Raw genomic sequence first — 21,397 nt, forward strand, 5'->3', positions numbered from 1 at the left:
TAGATATCAGCCACGATCTGACTGAATAGTGCAGGAAGGTTGAGGAACAGAACAGCCTCCTAGTGTTCGGATTTCTTATGGTCTTAATGTCTGGCAGAAACTGCGGAAAGAGAAACAGAGTTAATATTTCGGTTCCAGCATAACTCCTCAGAAAATTCAGAAGAGTCAGTTCTGATGAGTCATACTGGACTCAAGATATTAACTCTTTCTCTACTGATGCTGCCAGATCTGTTGAGTTTCTTCTGCACTTCCTGTTTTTATTTCAGATTTTGAGCATCATAGTATTTTGCTTACATTTTCATGAAGTTTTTTAAAATAAATTTGAAATTCACCCACATTGATTTGGTTTCTAAGACAATGAAATTTCCTCTTGTATAAATGAGGAAAACAGAAATTTTCAGTATTCTGTTGTGAATTTGGTTTCCCATGTTAATTAAAATTACATAAATGTTGATTGTATTCTATGTTTTGGATCTAATCTTTCCCATGGTCAGAACACAATGGTACAAATAATTGTTAAAAAGTGAACCTCATAAGCTTGGTCGATGTACCCTCACAACAAACTGCTAATTAAATTTAGTAATAGTGATCGAGAATATGCTCAAGATTAGAGTAGTGCTGGAAAAGCACAGCAGGTCAGGCAGCATCTGAGGAGCAGGGAAATTGACGTTCTGGCCAAAAGCTCTTCATCAGGAATGAAGGGCTTTTGCCTGAAACATTAATTTTCCTGCTCCTCAGATGCTGCCTGACCTGCTGCACTTTTCCAGCACCACTCTAATCTTGACTCTGATCTCCAGTATCCACTTCTGCCGGATTGAGAATATGCTGTCCAACTGTAGTTTCAGGTACATAGCATCACTTCTTACTTCCCAATATAAGGGATTTACACTGCTGTGGTATATATAGCACTGCACAGTATTTAACAAATCTGAATAATCCCTTTCTATCAGATCTAACTTTTCCCCTCAATTATAGCAGCGATAGGGGTGTAAGGTTCATGGTTACTAACAGCTTCCCATATCTTACTCAAGTATAAATACTTTGCCCACAAGCTTTAAAAGCTAGTACGATTGGTTATTCCTCCACAAATGGCTTCACAACCATCTGTCATTCATGTGTCTGCATGAATCATTGAATACTGGTCACTTGCAGGAACTGATTTTCCACTTTCTAACGTACTGTCACCAAGAGCCAAATATAATACCTGAAACTCCAAGTTTAGGTCAGACAGTTTGAAAATTGAAGAGTGTGGGACCCATTGTTGAACAGTTCACTAACTGACTAGCCACTGCCAACTGAGTTAACAAATAAACTTAAGGACCTTGCTGAATAGCACTACCAAGAAACTGACATCAAATTCTTGATGTTACAAAGGAAAAATGCTATTTGGGAAGGGTGTGAAAGTTAAAACGAAATTACATTAAGTGCAACTTTGGCTGCGAAGCCTTTCCATACTTTGCTATAGTGCTTTTAAAGCAAACTCATGTTTAAGTCTGTATCTTAACCAGCATTTCTTCATGCTTTCTCCAACATAGAAAACCTAGCTTAAGCCCCAGTACATAAAGTTCTTTATATAATATAATTGCGATAATGGAAATGTGTTAACAGAAAGACAGGATTGGCAGTTCAATATTTCAGGTAGAGGCAAGACTGGGAAGGTTAAAAAAGGTGGCGATGTTGCAATATTTATCAAGGAGTCAATCACCGCACTAAAGAAGAATGACGTCTTCTAAAGTTCCTCAACTGAGGTCATAGGAATAGAACTTAAACACAAAAGAAAAATTGTGCAAACACATTGTTGGGAGTGATGGAAGAGAAGACATGTTGGTAAATTTCAAAGAAGTGTAAAAATAACAGGGTAACAATAGTAAGAGATTTCAACTTCCCCCTTTTTAACTGGGGCAGACAAAGGTTTGGAGCGGGTGGAATTATTAAAATGTATCCAGGACAGCTTTGTTAATGATCATGAAAGAAATTCTTCAAGACAAGGGGCAGTGCTGAACCTAATTATAGGGAACAAACCAGGCAAGTGGTAGAAGGGTCAGTGGAAAGCATTTTAGTGATAGTGTCCATAACTCAGTAAATATTAAGGTAATCATGGAAAGGAAAAAGACAGATCAGAAATAAAGGTTCTGAATTGGAGGAAGGCTAATTTTAATATAATACAGAATCTGGCCAACGTGGTTTAGGAGCAACTTCATGTAGGAAAATCTATATCACAGCAGTAGAAGTCTTTCAAAAAGGAAATAGAGAGTTTGCAAGGCTGTTATGTTCCCATTAAAGTAAAGGGTGGGACCATTAAGTCCACAGAACTAAATGTCAAGGGATGTACAGGACTGGATAACACAAAAAAGGGATGCTTATGCCAGATAGTGGGAGCTCAAAACACTGGAAGTTCTGAAGACATATAGAAAGCTCAGGGTGTTACTTAAAAAAGAAATAAATTGAGAAAACAAAAAAGGGGGGTCAAGAAAAAAAAACACTGGTGGTAAAATAAAGTTTCCATGCATTTTTGAACTATATTAGGGGCAAGAGTATAATCAGGGAAAGAGTAGGGTCCATTAGGCTCCAAGGGGTCTGAGTAGACTTTGATGTAGGGGAGAGTGGCTAAGGTTTCTGGACGTGTTTTGTCTGCTTGTTTGGGTTTGTTGCTGTTGGAAATGGCTGCCAGATTACTCAGACCCTTTATCATCATGGTGGCCCACAAACCCACCTACACACTAAAACAGCAGCTAATGAACTTGAAAGACCCTATACAGACAACAAGCAAAACTAATGTAATTTACAAAATACCGTGCAAGAACTGTAACAAACACGACATTGGACAAACAGGCAAAATACTAGCCACCAGGATACATGAATATCAACTAGCCACAAAACGACATGACACTCTCTCACTAGTATCCTTACATACAGATAAGGAAGGACATCACTTCGACTGGGACAATACATTCACCCTAGGACAAGTCAAACAGACATATGCACAAGAATTCCTAGAAGCACGGCATTCCAACCAGAACTTGATCAACAAACACATCGAGTTAGACCCCCATCTACTCCCCCCACCCCAAGAAAAGAACAGGAAATGACATTGCCAATCCAAAGAAACCCAAACATATAAATAGAAAGCAGTAATCTTCTGCAGTGCTTCGCACAGGGTAAACCTACATCCAGATCTTTGAAAGTTAAGAAGGCATATGGGATATCTGCCTTTATCAGGCGAAGCATTGAATACAAGACCATCAAGGTTATGATGGAACCGTATGAGATGTTGCTGAGGTCACAACTAGAGTACTGTGTATACTTTCGGTTGCCATACTATAGGAAGTACATGAGTGCACAAGAGAGGGTGCAGGGGAGATTCATCAGAATGTTGCTGAGGCTGGACTGTTTTCACTAAGAAGAGACTAGATAGACTGGGGTTGTTATTCTTAGAACAGAGAAGGCTGAAAGGGGATGTTACAGAGATGGACAAAATTGAGAGACATATAAAGGGAAGACGGGAAGAAGCTTTTTCCTCTTGAAGATCAATAAACAGGAGGCATAGAGTTAAGATGAAGGGCAAAATGTTTAGAGGGGATTTTACCAAGATTTTTTTCACCCAGAAGATGGTGAGTCTCTGAACTCCCTGCCTGAACGATTATACTATTTAAGAAGTATTCAGATGAACATTTGAAATACAACAGCATACAAGGCTACGGGCCAAGTGCTGAACAGAAGGACTAGAGTAGATAGGTATTTGGTCACTGATGTGGACCCTTCGGCCCAATGGTCTTTCTCCATGCTGAAAAATTCTATGACTCAATGAAAACATTTTTCAGCTGCAGTCATATATTCAAACCACTGTATATTGCGTGCGTGTGCATGACTCACCAACTCCAACATCTGCAACAAATTAAATTAGGTTGATGGCATGTTTCTTAAGAAATAAGATTCGATCATACATATTCAGTATTTTTGCAAACTAGCAGTAGTTGCAGGAAAGCATGGAGAAATAAAGAAATTAAACATTAATTAAAAAGTCAGCAGAGGGCTTACACAAAGAGTTTGAGATAACAAGATTAAAAGTAGGTTTACGAATGCTCAGAGATGGCATGGGGATGGGGATAGAATCAAGCCAACAGCAAAATGTAGAGTGAAATATTTTACATGGATATCAGAAAAGAAAGAGAATCACTAAAATCAAGTTTGGGCTTGAAAGAAGAAAATTGGCAATTTGCAAAAAAGCAAAAATTTTCAGTCAGTACTTCGGTTTAAAAAATAGCCAGACCTGAAATTAAGAAAAGAGAATTCAGTAATTTTTTTTTTATGAAGTTACATAGGCTGAAGAAAGATCAAGTTCAATCACCTCAAGGGATAAATTCTAAGTTGAGACAGGAAATTGCTGAGGCCCTTGAAATATTTCAGGGCTCTACTGAACGTGGATGGTCCCACAGGATTGGAGACAGGCCAATATAGTACCTCTTAATAATAAAAAAAGAGAGCTAAACTTGGTAATTACAAGTTAGCTAAGATTAACATCCAAGGTAAAGAAAATGTTGTCTTTAATTAAGGCTAAAACTACCATGTATTTTTGGAAATGATGGTTAGAAGTAGCCCAGCCCAAAGGGACAAGTGGGCTTTTTTTTTGTGGAGATAACAAGTATGATAAACTGGAAATGCAGGGGAGTGCACATGCATTTTAAGAAACACAAAATTATGAGGGAAGATCAAGCACATGAACCTAGCAGGCAACTTGAAAAACCAGAATTAAGAATTATTTGTAATACAGGAAGCAGAAAGAGATTGTAAGGAGAAGGCTTGAAATCTTTGGCAGTAATCATGCCTCAGAGTTCATTTGTTGATATCTTCTATTCAATGTCGTCATGATTCCCATGGGAAAGCATGAACCAAAATAATCAAATTTACAGAATGATCTCCAAATGAAAAGGTTACTGCTAAATTACACTTTTTGTAGCTTTAATTTCAACGCAAACAGGAGCCAACACAAATTATCCATGAATTAACACATACACCAGGAAATGACTATTTCCAGTGAAAGAGAATCTAACCACTACCACTTGATATTCAATGGTGTTACCATCACTGAAGTCTCCATGATCAAAATTCTGGGGGTTACCATTGACCAAAAACTCAACTGGACCCACCACATAAACACAGTGGTTACAAACATAGATCAGAGGCTAGGAATATTGCGACGAGTAATGTAGCTCCTGACTCCCCAAAGCGTGTCCACCATCTACAAGGCACAAGTCAGGAATGTGACAGAATGCTCCCCACTTGCCTGGATAGGTGCAGCACCAACAACACTCAAGAAGCTTATCATTCAGGACAAAGCAGTCCACTTGATTGGCAACACATCTACAATCAATCATTCAGTTTCTCCACCACTGGCACTCAATAGCAGCAGTGTGTACTATCAACAAGATGCACTGCAAAAATTCAACAAATATCCTGAGACAGTACCTTCCAAACCCACAACCACTTCCATCTAAAAAGACAAGGGCAACAGATACATGGGAACACCACCACCGACAATTTGCCCTCTGAGCCAATGACCATCCTATCTTGGAAATATATCATCATTCCTTCACTGTCACTGGGTCAAAATCCTGGAATTCCCTCCCTAAGGTCATCAAAGGTGAACCTACAGAACATGGATTCCTCCTTCTTGAAGGCAGTTAGGGACAGGCAATAAATGCTGGTCAGCCAGCAACACCCACATCCCACGAGTAGATAATTTAAAAAATAAAAAGGTTAATTTCAATAAAGTTATGCCTTAGGAAAGCACAACCAACTCAATATTACCTGCACTACATAGCCTAAGAATTCCTTAATCACAGATGGAAGGTCGGGATTCCTATCCAATAATAGCTTTCACTTATAGGTTACAGAGGTATGCTGAACAAACTTTTATTTACTTTTTTTTTCTGGGTCATGGCAGTTCCAATGGCGCAGCTTTCCAGTGCTCCTTTTCACTGACTAGCCATTAACACTTTCATCATAGTTTAATGACTTCCGGGAAATAAAATACAACCCTTTAACATTTCAGATTATTCACATAGCTTTCCAGGTTTTGGACTATTTTGAGCCAGCCTGCACAGTACCTCCAAGATCTCCCATTTCTTTTTTGTCAAACAGATAAACTGACCTCTTCATGAATGTTTCTTTTACTCACAAAAATTGCGCCTTCTCTCTGTCTCTGCTGTTTGTGCCCATATCTGTGTGTGACAAGTTCTACACTCTACCTTCTCTACATGTATCTCTCTCATGTGTCCACCAGCCAAACACCTTCTGGTCATAATCATCTTCCTGATGGTGTTAATTCTAAGTCAGGGGTCAACAAATAATAACAAAACACCATTTCATTATTTTCGAGAAAAATAAGATTGACCCTGTTACAATTGACGCAAACTCTAGAAAGGAAGTTATTTTTATGTCTGATTACATACATTTTAAAATAACTTTTCTTCGTTATACTACGCTCAGGTCATAGATCGTCATGTGTATATGAATAATTTGGCTGCATACCTATATGCAATAGGGTTCAAATTTGCAGGTATTATCAAAATAGAGAACACAGTTAACATTCAATAGTACTGAAGGAGCCACAAAACAATACTGTTGAGGTAGTTCACATTAGTAAATTTGAGGGGACACATTTTAATTAAATGTAAAACAATACTTATAGTTTGAATGAAAGTAGGTCCAGTGATGTGAAAGATCAAAGGTATTTTGGTGTGCAGGCTCACTCAGTATCAATGACAAATTTCCAAAAAAAAACACAAAATACCGCATATGTTGGAACTCTAAAATTAAAATAAGGTTCTGGAAAAACTCAATAGATCTGGCAGCATCAGTGGAGAGAAAAAAAATAAGAGGGTTAACATGACTATTCTTTGGAAGTGGAGTCATACTGGATTTGAAACTTTCTCCATTGATGCTGCCAAAACTGCTCAGTTTCTCCAGCACTTTTTAAAAGTTGTGGACAGAATCTCAAACTGAAAGCTGTACAAAAGATACAATGGAACTTGAATTTATATCAGAGTATAAAATTCACATGGGATAATGAAGAGCTGACACAAGATCCAATTCAAGCTAAGGTGCAGAGCATTAGATTCCATATTTTGGAAACTGAGGTTTGGGTAAAGCATAACTCAGATTCACCAGCATTCTGAGTGATAAGATGAAATACTAATTTAAAATACGGTAAAATTGGGCCTTTTTGTTAGATAAATGCTATTTTACGAAGTTTTGTAATTGAAGTTTTGATATGGGATAGGGTATACAGAAGTTATTTCCATGAATCATGTAGTCTTGAACAAAAGATTATAAGGTTAGGAGAAATGTATTCATAGAAAAAGATATGAAGTTATTGGTTGAGGCAGAAACTGCACACCAGCATTCAAAATTAGCTGGAATGCTGAAGGAACAGATGACCAGAGGGCAGCCATTCAGCCAATCAAGCCTGTCACCATGTAATGAGATCAAAGCTGATCTGTGGCTTAATTCCATATAGCTATCTTTGGCCCATATCCCTCAACACCTTTGCTTACATAAGACATAGGAAAATGCAAAAAACAACATAAAAACTGATGGCTAAAAGTCACAGGAAATGATTGTTTGCCTGGATGGTGAAAGGCAACATGCACTGATTGCTTGAGGCAAATAGTTGGTTTTGTGGAGTGACTTGTATCCACTCTGAAAGCAACATTCAGAGACTTTAGATTACGTTGCTTTGAAACTCATTCTGAGAAACCAATGTTAATGCTTGTGCTTTTTAACAAATTCCCCATTTTGCTTGCATCATTTTATGTGTTATTTTTCAGGCTTGCTCAGTCTCCCAATATTCTAAGGCAGGTTTGATATGTTTTCCACAATGTTAATCAATTCTTCTGTGTTTAAATAAGTTACTCAATTCTCCTTAATTATTTGCAAAGGGTACAACTTCTGGATTTTAAATGCAAAGAAACTTGATACTAATTGCAGAGGAAAAACGGACAATGCTATGAATCTGTCAAAAGTTAAAACATTTTAAATCCTTCTTTATGAATGGGATACCTGGATAGTTTGTGGCTTTCATAACTCAACTATAACTTGCTAAAAGAATTAGGTACATGAAATATACAATTTATGGTTCGAGTGCTTATATCATTTCAATGGTGGTGAATTACCTCTGTCTAGGTGCACTGCTTAATCATTGTTAACGTGAAGTTCACCAAAACAGCTAATAACAAAGCCCAGACTTCAAGGAAGAGGCAGAACCAATCTTTTGGCTTTTTTGGCTTACCAATGGTGAATCTGTTTGGTATGTTACTTCAGCTAGAAAATTTGCTGATGTTGTTGATTAAAGCTCCATACCAGACAGAAAAAAAAACATATGGGAGGCTCTTCTTGGTTCAAACAGTCCTGTTTTAGAATAATACTGAATGCTTGAGGGTAACCAAGGATTCTAACTTCCTATAACATTTTTCTTTCAAACATGTTGCAAGTTCAAGAATGATTGATTTCTATGCTTTTGTTCTTTGAAATAGTGAGGGTGGATTAACAAAAGTTCTGCAACTTGCAGTGGATGCTCTTATTTCTCTTTAACTTCACTTAATAAATCTGACTCTGTTTTTAGCCTAAGATATGGTTGATCAGGTATTATTTACTCATCATTGTGAGGGGACAGGAATTTCTAATGGAAATCTTTAAGTACCTGCTGCATGTAATTCAACAATAAAGTGATTAACTGCCATCCTGTGGCTTGCTACCAGACTACTTCATGCAAGCAGTTACATTTTGGCTCAAAGAAAAAAAGGTTCTGCCTGGTCTATCACTATCAGCATAAGTTTAGCTCCATATTCTTGTTGGTTTTCTTCTGAATGTATTTCAGCTGGAATCCAATACCATTTCAGAGAATCTTGCTCAATTAATCACTTCTTTTTATATCTACATAGTGAGCTTTGATAGACCACTTGATTATCACAGCCAAGTCCAATCTTGATTTGGATGCATGCACACAGTTCCCAGTAGGAATGGATGGATAGCAGGAGGACAGGGAGTCTCTTTCCTAGCTTAGGAACACCAAAGTCAGTTAAGGACATGAAAATTTGCTTGAGCTGGCAGCTTTTAGCTTGAGATACCTCTACAAGCAGATTGAGTTTCTGGCTGTATCCCTTAATAAAGATACACTTTAACCACTAAGTGGCTCTGAAGAACAGCCGATATCACCTCCAAATTTTTAAAATCATAAATCTACTATCAATTTACCTCTGCTTTTGGTGCTATTAGTATGATCTCAAATGAATGAGGAAAATCTCAAAACTCCAAATGTATCTACAATCTGATGTTTTTGGATCCCAAGAGTTTGTCAGATACAACAGAAAACAGGGTCTCACTCCACTTGTTCATTTTCTACAAGTTGCAAATCTGACGGATCCCTTTCTCTGCATTTATCAATATTAAAAAGTTTTCCTCACAAAACCACTCCTTCAATCAGGATTTAATGTAGAGGAAGGAAGGAAGGGAGAGGGACACCAGAAAAACAAACATTGGAGGAAGGCAAGAAAGAAATTGAAATTGTATTTTTAATTGCATCCATTTGGAACTATGGATGTTACCTGTGAAAAGCTGACACGTGGCACATTCACAAAGGGACACCAGGATGTGCTTCATGTTACACAAAATACAGGCAGAAATTACCTCAAATTTCAAAGATCTGGAGCAACTTCCTTTGAGCAGCTGTCCTTTTATCCCCCGTTTCTAAAATAATCTTTCCCGGCTGACAATCCTATCACCTAATGAAAAGTTTGCAATGAACCAGGCTTGTAGAAAGATCTGTTTCCAAGGAAACTGATTCCAAACAACAGCAAGCATTCTGAGAATCTCTCAGAAAGTATAGCAACATTAAGAAACAGAAATGGACTCTCTCCGAAGTCAAAGAATAACACATCGTGTTCAAAATTCAACATATTGGTCTCATATTAATGGACACAAAATACAGTAACAAAATAATCCTGAAGTGAAGTTTAATTAATAAACAACTTCAAATTCAGGATTCATTTATCCTACTTTAACATGGCATTTGATAAGTTATAGGGCCATCATTTTTCAAGACACAGACCTCAGAATCCTCTGTCGATTCCCTCCTGTACATAACAGAGTTACAAAAGCTGACAATTGGAAAGATGCTTTTTTTTTCCTGATGTTCCAACTGTCACAAAAAACCCAAATGGTGGGAACTTATGGTCCAATGTCACTAAATGCAGAAGTTGTTTTAATGATCATTGTAAATAAATCTAGGTATTTAGCAGCACTGATCTCCATGTGTTTGCACTCAAGTATGATTCCTAACATAAAGCATCTTGTTATAATTGTAGTGAACATGCTTCACCATTTCGACACATCCTAGAAGTTATAACCTGTAAACAGTATCTATATTTACAAGAAACATTTTCTTGGTAGCAACGTGCTCTAGCACATCCTGAGAGCATGAAATATGTGACTTAAATCCAAATGTTTCTTCTATAAATGACAACTTTTGGCATGGCTAGTAGCATATTCCTGAAAAGATCACTTAAAAGGAACTTCTGTGTTCTCAAATTGCAACAGCATCATGCCACTTTACTTCACATATTATAAGCCAGTCTTAACCTTGTACTATCCATTTTACTCTGATGGAAGTTATCAGTAATGACTTAGCAATTTTTATCTTACTTTACATTACACAGGTACAACTTTACACTATTTCAAATATACGACATTTACAGTGTGATATTTAAAGGTCCACATTGCTCAAGTTGACCAACATTAGCTGGTATCTTAATTCAAACCAGGCAGGTGGGGAAAATCTGTCTGCACCTTATTGTTTCAATAACTCAAAATCTCGCATTTAAGTTAAGATACCCAATCTCATTGAATAGCTGGATAAAGTTGGACAAAATTGTTGTTTTCTTACCTCTCCTTTAGCTTATCAGAAAGTTCCTCCAGAATTTGCACGGCCTGTTTGTGATAGTCGAGTTGTGCTTCCACGAGGGCTGACATTTGAGTCACCTGCTCGATCTGGAAGAAAATTATCCATGTTTGGTTTAAGCTAGTTTAAAGTGATTGAAATTATTTTCACTCAATTACAGTGACTTAATCTCTCATCCTAAAATGCCCTCCTGTCCAATAGCTATTTATAGAAATAAAAGTGATTCATGCCTAAACACTTTTACATTGATCAATTCTGAAATTACTCCGCAGAATTGGCTCAGGTTCAACAAAAAAAATAGCAAGGACACTTTCACCCTGAGGCTAATTAAATATTTTTTGTGAAACTGTGTAAGTTTGCTCCATCTGAAGATATGAAAAATAAAAGGTATGGGACATCTCCACTTTATCCCAATGAAAACTTATAGCTGTCAAGAGAGTACTGAGGAAATACAGCAGTTAAGGATTGCACTACTTTGTGAGAGGGGTTAAAATGAGACCCAGGCTGTCCATTAGACATTGTTTGAAGAAGTTTGCTCTCCTGACTAACATTCCTCTATCCATCAATATTACCAAAATTGCAGACTATTGAGTCATCCCATTGGGATGTTAGTGCTGAACCATGATCATTATGTTTTACAAGACAACTGACAATGAAGTCCAAAACTGAAGCAATGCGTCATATATTGTGGGGTGTAAATTATATATGATTTCACACAAATTGAAATTAGTTTCTATATTATTGAAATTATTTGCTTCTCTATGAGACATCAAGAAAGTATGAATTCGTCTATTGAATGAAATAGGAAGTAAGGATATCAGAGAAGGCAGGAAATAGCAGAAAGAAATATTTGGTAACAGGATATTTGGTGATTACTTGGGTATTTTTCAGTATCAACAGGACAATTTCTTTTTTTGGGTGTGACACATCTTGACTTTTAAATTATGACTTGGCTGAAGCCAGAGATGAAGCAATCTGCAGGATTAGAACATTCCAAATCAGGGGAAAATCAAACATTTATTATGCCCTGACCAACGCCACAAGCTTAGAAAGCTTTTCAATAGAGCTGTGGGAATTGTTGTTCAGCAGAGCCAAAAGAAGGTTTTATGTTGTTACAATAATAAAGTTGATTCATCATATATCTGATCAAATCTTCAATGAGAGCTCAGTAAATGTTCTCAGCACACTCACTAAAAGCTTCGACTAGTTACTGTCATTGCCTATACACAATTATTACCCTCAGTGAATGGTTCTATCAAGCAATACAATTTCCCATTAAGCAAGAGTATAATCCTTGTAGGAAAAATGGCACATTGATGAATTTAATGATCAGGAATAAACTTGTTAAAGCATTACTTCACAATATATCATAATCTTCCTGAAATACTTTGGCTTTCCATCAGAAGCCACTGATCTTTGCTGAGATCATTACATTAGAGACAAAAAAACTGCAGATACTGGAATTGAAAGTAGACAAGCAGGAAACTGGAAGAACACAGCAAGCCAGGCAGCATCAAGAGGTGCTGAAGTCAACACTGGGGACCAGTCCTGAAGAAGCCAAAACATTGACTTCTCCACCTCCTGATGCTGCCTGGTTTGCTGTATTCATCTAGCCTCCTGCTTGTCTACTTGAGATCATTACGTTAGCCAAAAGTGTGTTACTAGACTGAGAACTTTGGAGCGGAGTCTAATTTGTTTCCTTTAACAACAAAGTATGCACATTCAACTTCTAGCAATGGCATTGAACAGTGATCTGAAACAGGAATCCAATTACCTGTACTGACTTCAGTAAGATACAAATGAGAGTTGGGAGAGAACAAATCCTGAATGAGGCACAGCACGCGCGTGTGTGAGAGAATCTGGAAACCTGGAGTATTTAGGGAATTCTGTGCAGGAGGAAAGAGATGCTTTCTGCATTTGCTTTGGTTCATTGTTTTTAAGGCCTTTTTCATGGTATATAATTTGTAAGGCCAAATACTTCAGGTTCCACTGATAAATTTCTGAAGATCAGGGTCCGAGCATTTCAGCTTCAACTGAACAGAGGGAGGGGAGTTCCAGTTTAACAGCTACAGGTGTCTGCTGATTGTATAAACAAATCAAATAGTGACACAGGGTGTTTTAATGAGTTCATGATTTTAATAAGTGTACCTTTTTTTGGAAGAAGTGTGGAGTTTGCACATTCTTCCCATGTCTGCGTGGTGCTTGTTTCCTCCCACAGTTCAAAGATGCGCAAGTTAGGAGGACTGACCATGATAAATTGCCCATTGTGTACCAAGACATGTAGGTTAGATGGGTTAGCCATGGAAATGTAGGGTTATATGATAAAGGGAGGTGGGTGTGGGTGGGTTGCTCTTCGGAGGGTTGGTCAATAGGCCGAACGACCTTCTTCCACTCTGTTGGATTCTATAATTCCACGAAAAGGGATTAACTGAGAAGCAACAGGAATAAGTGGAATCAGGGCCAATAAAGACCACAAGATGAAAGGAGTAGGCCGTTTGGTCGTTTCAGCCTGCTCCAATCGTGGCTCATCTGACATTCCCACAATCTTTGATTCCCAAAATGGTTAGGAATCTATGGCAACCTTCAATATACACAAGGGCTCTGCTTCACAGCTCTCTGCAGCAAGGAATTCCAAAGTCTGAGAATCCACAGAAAAAAATCCCTCTTCATCGCAGTCTTAAATTTGTGACTCTTTATTCTGAGACTATGCATTTTGGCTCTAGACACCTATGAGGGGTAACATTCTATTAGCATTTACCCTGTCAAGCCTCTTGAGAATCCTATATGTTTCAATCAGATAATCTCTTATTCTTCTAAACTCCAGTGAGTGGAGTCCCACTCTGTTTAGACTTTGCTCACGAGATAATTCTTCTACTTTAGAGATTATCCTAGTGAACCTTTTCTTAACTGCCACAAATAAAAAAATATTTTTCGTGAAATAAGGGGACCAAAACTGCTCAGAGTACTCAAGATGTGGTCTCTCCAACACCTGTATAGTTGCAGTAAGACATCCCTACTCTTATACTCCAGCCTCCTTGAAATAAGGGCCAACATTCCATTAGCCTTCCTAATTATATGCTGCACCAACGTGCGAGCTTTCTGTGTTTCATGCACAAGTGCCCCAAGTCCTTGTGTGTTGCAGCTTTCTACAGTTTTTCTCCATTTAAATAATAGTGTTCTTTTGTTCTCCCTTCCAAAATAAACAACTTCATATTTTCCAACATTATACTCCATTTGCCGACTTTTTGCCCATTTCTTGTATCCATTCCACAACCTGCTTTTCCACCTTATTTTGTGTTGCCTGCAAAGTTGGCTTTAAAGGAATATAAGCAAGCAAAGCAGGGTTAAAATATGTAAAACCAAAAAGGAGCAAACACATTGCCAGGACAGTACTATAGGCCTTGGAACAGGGAGAAGGAAATTGAACAGCAGATAATGAGGCAAATTTCAGAGAAGTGTAAAAGTAATAGGGTAAATAATCGTAGGGGATTTCAACTTTCCGAACACTAAGTGGGATAGTTGTAGCGTGAAAGGGTTTAGAAGGAGCAGAGTTCTTAAAAGACATCAAGGAGAGTTTTTGAAGTCACTATGTAGGTGAAAGGAGGGGTGGTCCTGGATTTAATTTTACTTAATGAAATGAGGCATGTGGTTGAAGTATCAGTGGGAAGCATTTTGCAGACAGTGATCATAACTCCATTAGACTCAGGTTTGTTATAAAGAGGACTTGGACAAATCAAAAATCAAATTTCTAAACTGGGCAGAGAAGACCAATTTTAATAAGATCAAGTATGATTTGGCCAGAGAGGACTAGGAGCAGATCTGTTTAGGTAAATCTGTGTCAGAGCAGTGGGAGTCATTCAAGCAGGAAATAAGGGGAGTACAGGAGCAAATGTTCCAATAAAGACAAAAGTAGGACCAACAAATCCTGAGAACCATGGATATCTAAGGACTTTCAAGGCTCGATAAAGAGAAAATGGGAAGCTTACAGCAGATACTGAGGCCTCAAAAATAGCAGAAGCCCAACAGAAATAAAGAATGTGCAAGGGGAAGCTTAGAAAGGAAATTAGGAGCGCAAAAAAATGGGGAGGCCAGAATAATCGCATGCAAAATCAAGGAAATTCATAAGCTATTTTAAAGAGTAAAAGGATAACTAGGAAAAGATACTCTACAACCACCTGATGAAGGAGCAGCACTCCAAATAAACCTGTTGGACCTGTGAGAGATTTTCAACTTTGTACATCCTAGTCCAACACCGGCATCTCCAAATTCGAAAAAGAGTAAGGTCCATTAAGGACCACAGTGATAATTTGTGTGTGGAGCAACAGGTTCTGGCAAGATTATAAAGAAACACTCTGTATCAGTGATTACCACTAAAAGGGACGACGTGGGTACTGACAACAGGGAAGAACTGTATTGCACAAATAAATTAGCATTGATAGGGAGGAGGTTCTGAGTGATCTGGCAGGCTTAAAAGTAAATAAATCTTTAAGGTGGACTCTCCAAGGCTATTGAATGAGGCAAGGAGGAAATAGCAATGGCAATAGTTTTCAATTCCTCCCTGTCTACAGGAGAGTTACCAAAGTACTGGAGGACACCCAATGTGGACCATTATTCAAGAAGGGAGCAAGGAACAAACCAGGCAATTACATGCTACTCAGTTTAACTTCAGTGGTGGGATAACTATTGGAAGCAATTCTGAGAGATAGAATTAGTCTGCCCTTGAAGAGGCATGGATTAATCAAGAATAGTCAGCATGGTTTTGTTAAGGACCAAACTGATTGAAATTTTCGAAGAGGTAACAAGGTGTGTTGATGAGGGTAAACCATTCAGCTTAGTCCATTTGGACTTCAGCAAGATTTTTGATATGATTCCACATAGACGACTGATAACAAATTTAAGAGGTCACGGGATTGAAAGAAATTTGGCTAATTAGATTCAGAAATGGCCGAGTAGCAGGAAACAGAAGGTGATGGTCAAGGTGTGGTTCTGTGACTGGAGCCTGTGTCCAGTGGGTTCTGCAATGATCAATGTTAGGGTCCTTGCTGTTTGCAGTATATGTAAACAATTCAGACCTGAAGGTAGGAGTTTCATCAGTAAGTTTGTGGACGATATGAAAATTGGAAGTGTGATAGACAGTGTGGGGAATAATCTTAGATTACATGAGGATATAGATAGGCTGATCAGTGGCAAGTGGAATTCAATTCAGGTAAGCGTGAGATGGTGCATTTGGGCAGGACAAAAAAAGACCACAGAATATATGATGAGTGGTAGGTCCCTGGGAAGTAAAGATCAGAGGGACCTTGGTGTGCATGACCAACGGTCCTTTAAGGTAGCAGGACAAGTAGATAAAGTGATCGAGAAAGCATATGGTTTATTTGTCTTTATTAGACAAACATAAATATAAGAGCAGGGAGGTTATTCTGGAACCATATGAAAGTTGGTTGAGCCACATCTAGAGTAGCTGTGTGCAGTTCTGGATACCACATCACGGGAGAAAGTGCAGAGGAAGTTTATGAGCATGTTACCTGGGCTGGAGAATTTTAGTCATGAAAAGAGATCAGCAGATTCGGGTTGTTTTTGTTGGAGCACAGGAAATGAAAGGATCACATGATTGAGATCTATAAAATTGTTGGGGGTATGAGAGAGTAAACAGAAAGACTCTTCCCCTTGTGGAAGGATCAAAGACCAAGGGATATCAATTTAAGGAAGGGATAGGAGGGGATATAAGGAAGAGGACATGAGGAAAACAAAGGGAAATCAGGAAAATGTTTTTTATCCAGAGCATGGTGGGAATATAGAACTCACTGCCTGTAAGGGTGGTAGAGGAAGGAATCCTCAAAATTTAAGAAACATATTGTAAGTACACTTACAATGCCAAGGCATATGGGCAAAGTGTTGGAAAATAGGATTAGAATAATTAGGTGGTTGTTGTTGACTGATACAGACTCAATGAGCCAAAGGGCCTTTTTCTGTGCCAAAGACCTCTGGGACTCTTATATTTACTCAGATGCACCAAAAGCAAATAAGGTCAATGAAGAAAGAACAAAAATCAAATCAGAGACACCCACGGTTTGGATTTGACACACGACGACATTGAGTGGTGCCTTTACTAAGCCACCAGATCTTACATAATCTTATATGAACTAAGTACCTTCACTATAACATCTAATTTTGTCACCTTATATTGAATAACCTCTTACCATCACAAATTACGAATAAGCCACCAGAAACATATAGGAAAAATAAATCAGAACAAAGTAGTTGGACTTCAGTTCATTCTTACATCGGTTTCTAAAAGATTGTACATGCTCGTTTCTGCCACTTCTTTGGACTCGTCGAATTTCTCCATGGCTTGTTTGATCTCTTCGTCAGGGATTTTACCCTGTCGTTTCTTCTTGTAGTCATAGTCCAGGCGTCGACCCTCCAACTTCTTCAAGTGATGCTACAATATCAAAATGGATATGTAATATGCAATAATATCTAAAATATTCTCACACAATAGTCTTTGTTTCTTTTTTCTTGAAGATTCATGCATAGTTCCAGGCAATTCCCAAATTATGAACATCTGACTTATGAATGCTCATACTTAAAATTAATATTAATATGAAATCCCATTTGTAAGGACTCGACACGCGAATGTTTACTCATACTTACAAACAGCGACTTTGTAATGTACTGTACTGTATTGTCTTCTGATAGGTGTACAACTGACTTACAAATGTACCCAGGAACCAGTTTCTAAACTGGAGACTGCCTGTGCTTTTAGTCTGCATAAAGCTATTGATGCCAACAGTCCACAATGACCTTACTCACTTAATCATTCTTATATGACTCCAGATACCAAGTCTTGCAGACTATAGGACCTTTGAGATAGAACATTATTGTTTACACATACACTCCTTCCAGCATGGGACCATGAAGTAGTAATGTTTGCTCATCCCTTTCTCTCTGAGGAGCGCTACCAATTGCTGCATCCCCAGTGACACCAGTTCTCTCAGCATAGACCAAGGTTTAAACTTTAGGCTTTTGCATTATGTAGCTGGGGAGCAATGCAGAACATTAACTCTAAGCTATATAGAAATCAAATAAATTCATTCGTGCAGTGAAATACTATTTGATCAGTGATGTTTACTCTGTTTCTTTACCCTTTCAATGCTGACTTTTTAATGTGACAGTTCATTGGAGAGTAGGGTTTTTCAAAATCAAGGTCACTACTTCTCCATGGTCAACTGACTGAGCTGACTAATTTGCTTTTATGTTATGTTTGGTAGACAGATCAAAATATTCAGTCAACATGGATAAGTTAAAAGTAACTGCCAACTTGGATTCCAAACCAGTCCCTTTAGAAGATGGTGTCATTGTATCAATGCTCCCCATTAGGACAGAACAGAGACACAGACAAGAACAATGTAATCACCATCAAACCAGAAGTTATTCTTCAGTTTCTTCTGCAATTATATGCTCAGCTTCTCTTTTCTTTAGGTTCATAACCTACGATAACAATTAGAAAATCTATTTCTATGCTTCTGATGGGGCTGGTTTTCTGCCTATTTCAAGCTGAATGCAAAAATGATCTTGACAATTTTGCTCCATGAGCAGTAGCGCAGCAAATAAGCATCTTTCCCTCAATATCAGTGAGATGATATAGAAGTAAATAGGCCATGAACTTATTCTCAGCTGAATGGACCATCAAAAAGTGTAGCATACCAGTGCCCTGAATGAACATCACATTCCACCATCTAGTATTTTTCTCATAGAATCATAGAAGACACCAGCATGGGCTCTGTACCCATCCACAGATTTTGAGCAACATACAAACAGGACAGGTTACCCAGCTCCTTGATCCTGTAATGCCATTCAGCTAAATCTTTGCAGATCTTATTTGCAATTACCTGTCGTGGTCAAATTCCCTTAAAAATATTTGAACAGAAATCAATCTAATTTGTAAAAACCGTTACTGAGCCACTGAAGCATCACCTTCTATCCAACCTGGGGACACACAGCTGACTCTTGCAAATTTCTAGCCATACAATCATTAACATTCAGGAGAGATGTTCCCCCACCTTTGGTGAGATGTCATGTCTAAAAAAAAAAGAGCCTGAGCATTGAGAGAAAGACATAGACAGATAAACAAATTCGCTTTGGGAAGTTTTTTTTTGTGAGGCTGGTGCATGGTAGTGTTCTCTTCATTTTTCACAGACTATTGCAGCTGATCCTGAACTGCTGGGATCATAATGGGTGATCTATATCTAACATCTGAAGCAAATGGTGGGAAACAGCAGACTTCATGTATCTTGCAGCTCTTCATATTATGTTAATTGCCAAATAAAATGGATACCTTAGCCTATACCAGAGTTAGTATATCGACTTACCTTACGCAAAACATGTTCTAAACATCAAGTGCAATAAACTGTATATTTTATCTTGGCTTTAGCGAATTTGGTCTATTGGTAGTTCTCATTATTAAGAACTTGGGTTTGTCACTTAGTTCTTATCATGGTTTCACTGAACTCTGGTTTCATAACAAGTGGAGCAGTTTTGGCTGCTTTGCTGATTAACTTTGAATGCTGTTTTATCTGAAGAGTCGCATCTTAAACATATGCTTTAAGCTTCTGAGCTCACTGATGCAGAGAGGTTTCATGTAGATTAAATAACGAGCTTAATTATATAAATTAACTTTTTCAATTAAACCTGCAAATTTGCTTTCCCATTTTTTCACATTTCATTGGTCAAGTTCAAAAATAATTACATAGTTCATGTTTGATTTAAAGGATTGGTCAATATTGATATATCCAATACCTGCTCAGATTTCCAGGTGATTTGTTCATTTTATTGTGCATTTGTACAAATTCAGTTTGGATTATTTTGCAGCACAACTAATCAGTTTAGAGTGGGCAGCCCGCTCTAGGAAATAAACTCTCATTAAACTTCTCCTCCTTTCTAACCTTGAACCTTTATCTTGAGGTACATATACTGCAGAAACACTGTACTATTGCACAACAATCTTTGCACTTTTAGTCTGAAACTACCAGTATGAACAATTTTTTTCAACACACTATATGTGCTTGAAATGCACCATGATTTCACTTCAGCAGAGCAAATTCAAAACTTTCCCCTTGTATTAATTATCGGCCTTTCTCAGCATATCTGAATGAACTTGGCTAAATATAAGACTTTCAATCTATGGTAAGAGATAGGGTAGTCTTGGCAATTTTAAATTTAGCTTCCAATGGGTTGCACAAAATCTTTTCTATTGAAATATAATTGCTTACTGTGTCGGTGAATAAATAGCATGAGGCATTGTTTGATTAAATAAAGGAAATAAACTGTCTGGGAACTACCTAGTAGTGTTGGTTTCAGGACATGTAAATGTTAAAACTGCAAAAGTCTATATTCAAAGGTTAAAGACGTTTTGCTCCAAGAACTTTTTAATCCAAATGCAAACATGTAATTTTCAGTATCACGAACAATATTTGAGAGATCAACAAACATTAACTAATTGAATAAAGTATGCTTCATATGGATAATCAAAACTTGGGTGATAATTCTCAAACATGAATACTTACAATAAATCCACTGACTTGGACAGCTAACTCGACCACACTTCCTCATACCCTGCCTCCTGCAAGAATTCTATTCCATTCTTCAAGTTTCTCCATTATCTATTCTGATGAAGCAACCTTCTAACCAACACTTCTGATAGATCCTCCTTCATCCTCAATAGAGGATTCCTCCCCATCATAATTAATAGGAGGGACTTTTGGCTTTCACCCAAACCATGACAGGGTTTATCTTCGCCAAACCTTCAACCACAAATCCCTGGATTCAATCGATCATGCTGCAACATTTCAGTTACATGTGTGATGCCACCATCAAACAGTTCCTCCACCTGTCAGTGTCCTTATAGGACCTGCAACTGATGGCGTTCCCTTCCCGACACCCTAATCACCCAACTTCCTCCCTTTCATTAGACATCTATCCATGAAAGTATTGATAATGTAACATCTGCATGTTTGGCTCCTCCATCAACACTGTCTGAGGTCCCAAACGTACTTTTCAGTTTAAACATCAATTTCCCAATACCTATTTCAATTCTATATATTACAGTCACTGCTTATAACGTCAGCCACTTGACATTGGGGACAGCACATACATAATTATGGAACGCCTCCGTTCAGTTGCAGAAACATTGGAATTAGGAACAAGTGTAGACCATTTGGCCTTTCAAGCCCAGTCTGCCATTTAATAAGATCATAGCTGATCTGATTGAGTTCTCAACTTCATTTTCTTATCTGTATCTTGGATCCCTCATCTAACTCATTTAAATAAATTCAATGATCCAGCCTCTGTTGCTTCTTAAGAAAGAGAATTCTACTGACTAATGACATTCAGAAGAAATTTCTCCTTATCCACACCTTAAATGAGAGAACTCTTATCTAA

At 37.9% G+C, this 21,397-nt stretch overlaps 1 protein-coding gene across 3 annotated transcripts in view; it reads right to left on the bottom strand.

Moving 5' to 3' along the window:
• sh3gl1b (SH3-domain GRB2-like 1b) overlaps positions 1–21,397 on the bottom strand; it is a 129,785-nt gene that overhangs the window by 21,870 nt on the left and 86,518 nt on the right. For all 3 annotated transcript variants that reach the window (XM_072593841.1, XM_072593839.1, XM_072593840.1), the window contains exons 6-7: positions 17,241–17,399; positions 10,943–11,046 (exon numbers count right to left, since the gene is read on the bottom strand). In XM_072593841.1, coding sequence (XP_072449942.1) covers positions 10,943–11,046; positions 17,241–17,399 — 263 coding nt within the window. The remainder of the gene's footprint in view (positions 1–10,942; positions 11,047–17,240; positions 17,400–21,397) is intronic.

This window comes from Chiloscyllium punctatum, chromosome 24, assembly GCF_047496795.1.
Source record: "Chiloscyllium punctatum isolate Juve2018m chromosome 24, sChiPun1.3, whole genome shotgun sequence".
Classification (NCBI taxonomy): domain Eukaryota; kingdom Metazoa; phylum Chordata; class Chondrichthyes; order Orectolobiformes; family Hemiscylliidae; genus Chiloscyllium; species Chiloscyllium punctatum.